The sequence below is a fragment of the Corvus brachyrhynchos genome, unplaced genomic scaffold, assembly GCF_000691975.1.
Source record: "Corvus brachyrhynchos isolate BGI_N302 unplaced genomic scaffold, ASM69197v1 scaffold549, whole genome shotgun sequence".
In the NCBI taxonomy this organism is placed as follows: Eukaryota; Metazoa; Chordata; class Aves; order Passeriformes; family Corvidae; genus Corvus; species Corvus brachyrhynchos.
In genome coordinates this window covers 23,034-23,862 of record NW_008240055.1, presented here as the reverse complement: position 1 = coordinate 23,862, position 829 = coordinate 23,034, and the positions used below count along the sequence as shown (strand labels likewise).

General features: G+C 44.4%; 1 protein-coding gene across 1 annotated transcript in view; it reads right to left on the bottom strand.

Moving 5' to 3' along the window:
- The window catches only part of COQ5 (coenzyme Q5, methyltransferase), a 5,726-nt gene that overhangs the window by 4,750 nt on the left and 147 nt on the right, over positions 1-829 (bottom strand). The window contains exon 2 of the mRNA XM_017744713.1: positions 337-486. Coding sequence (XP_017600202.1) covers positions 337-445 — 109 coding nt within the window. The 5' untranslated portion in view covers positions 446-486. The remainder of the gene's footprint in view (positions 1-336; positions 487-829) is intronic.

Genomic DNA, 829 nt, shown 5'->3' with positions numbered 1-829 from the left:
ATAGACACAGAAAGAGGGTGTGTACATGTAGATAAGGGAACTTACTAAAATCAGAGTCCATGACTTTCTACAAATTCACACAGTGTTCCACAACATATCATTGCAGTACTATAACACTCTCAGACCCTTAAAGCAAGATATTAAAAAACACTAAAATAATAGCTCTCAACCCTTCTCTGGGAAAGTCAAGTAGAGTCAAGTAGATGCTTCACTAGTTTTAAAGACAGGGAGAGGGGGGGGGGGGGGAACCCCCAACAGGCAACATAATTCTGAGCAGACTCAAACAGCTGAAAAACAGTGTGGCATTGTCATGTGGAACTCACCAAAATTATTTACCTGTTCCCCCAGCAACATCTAGGAGAAGTGTTCCTGGGGAAGGGTTCATTTTATGCATGAGGATATCTTTCCATACCCGATGAATTCCTAAAGTCATTGAATCATTCATGACATCATATTTCTTGGCCACACTTTCAAAGACCTGATAAACTGCAAAGAAAGGACATGGGAATGAGATGCAATTTACTTAAAAATGCTCATGTCGAAGTAAAATGTATCCTTCATTGCCTTGCAGAAGTCTGTCGCTACGTGGAGCTGAAAAATACCACACGAAAACTCATTACAAAATAGTATGACTGAATCCTACTGAACCTGTTGCCTGACAAAGGTCTCTGGAGAAACACAGCCTTCCCGAGCTGAAGGGAGTAACAGTGATATTGACTCCCGGTAATGCCTCAAACAAGGGCCCAGCCCCAAACACGTCCCTAGCACCCTGGAGAACGATCACCGGCTGCCCGGGAGCCCAGCTCGGCTCTAGGCCCAGCCTCCCCTC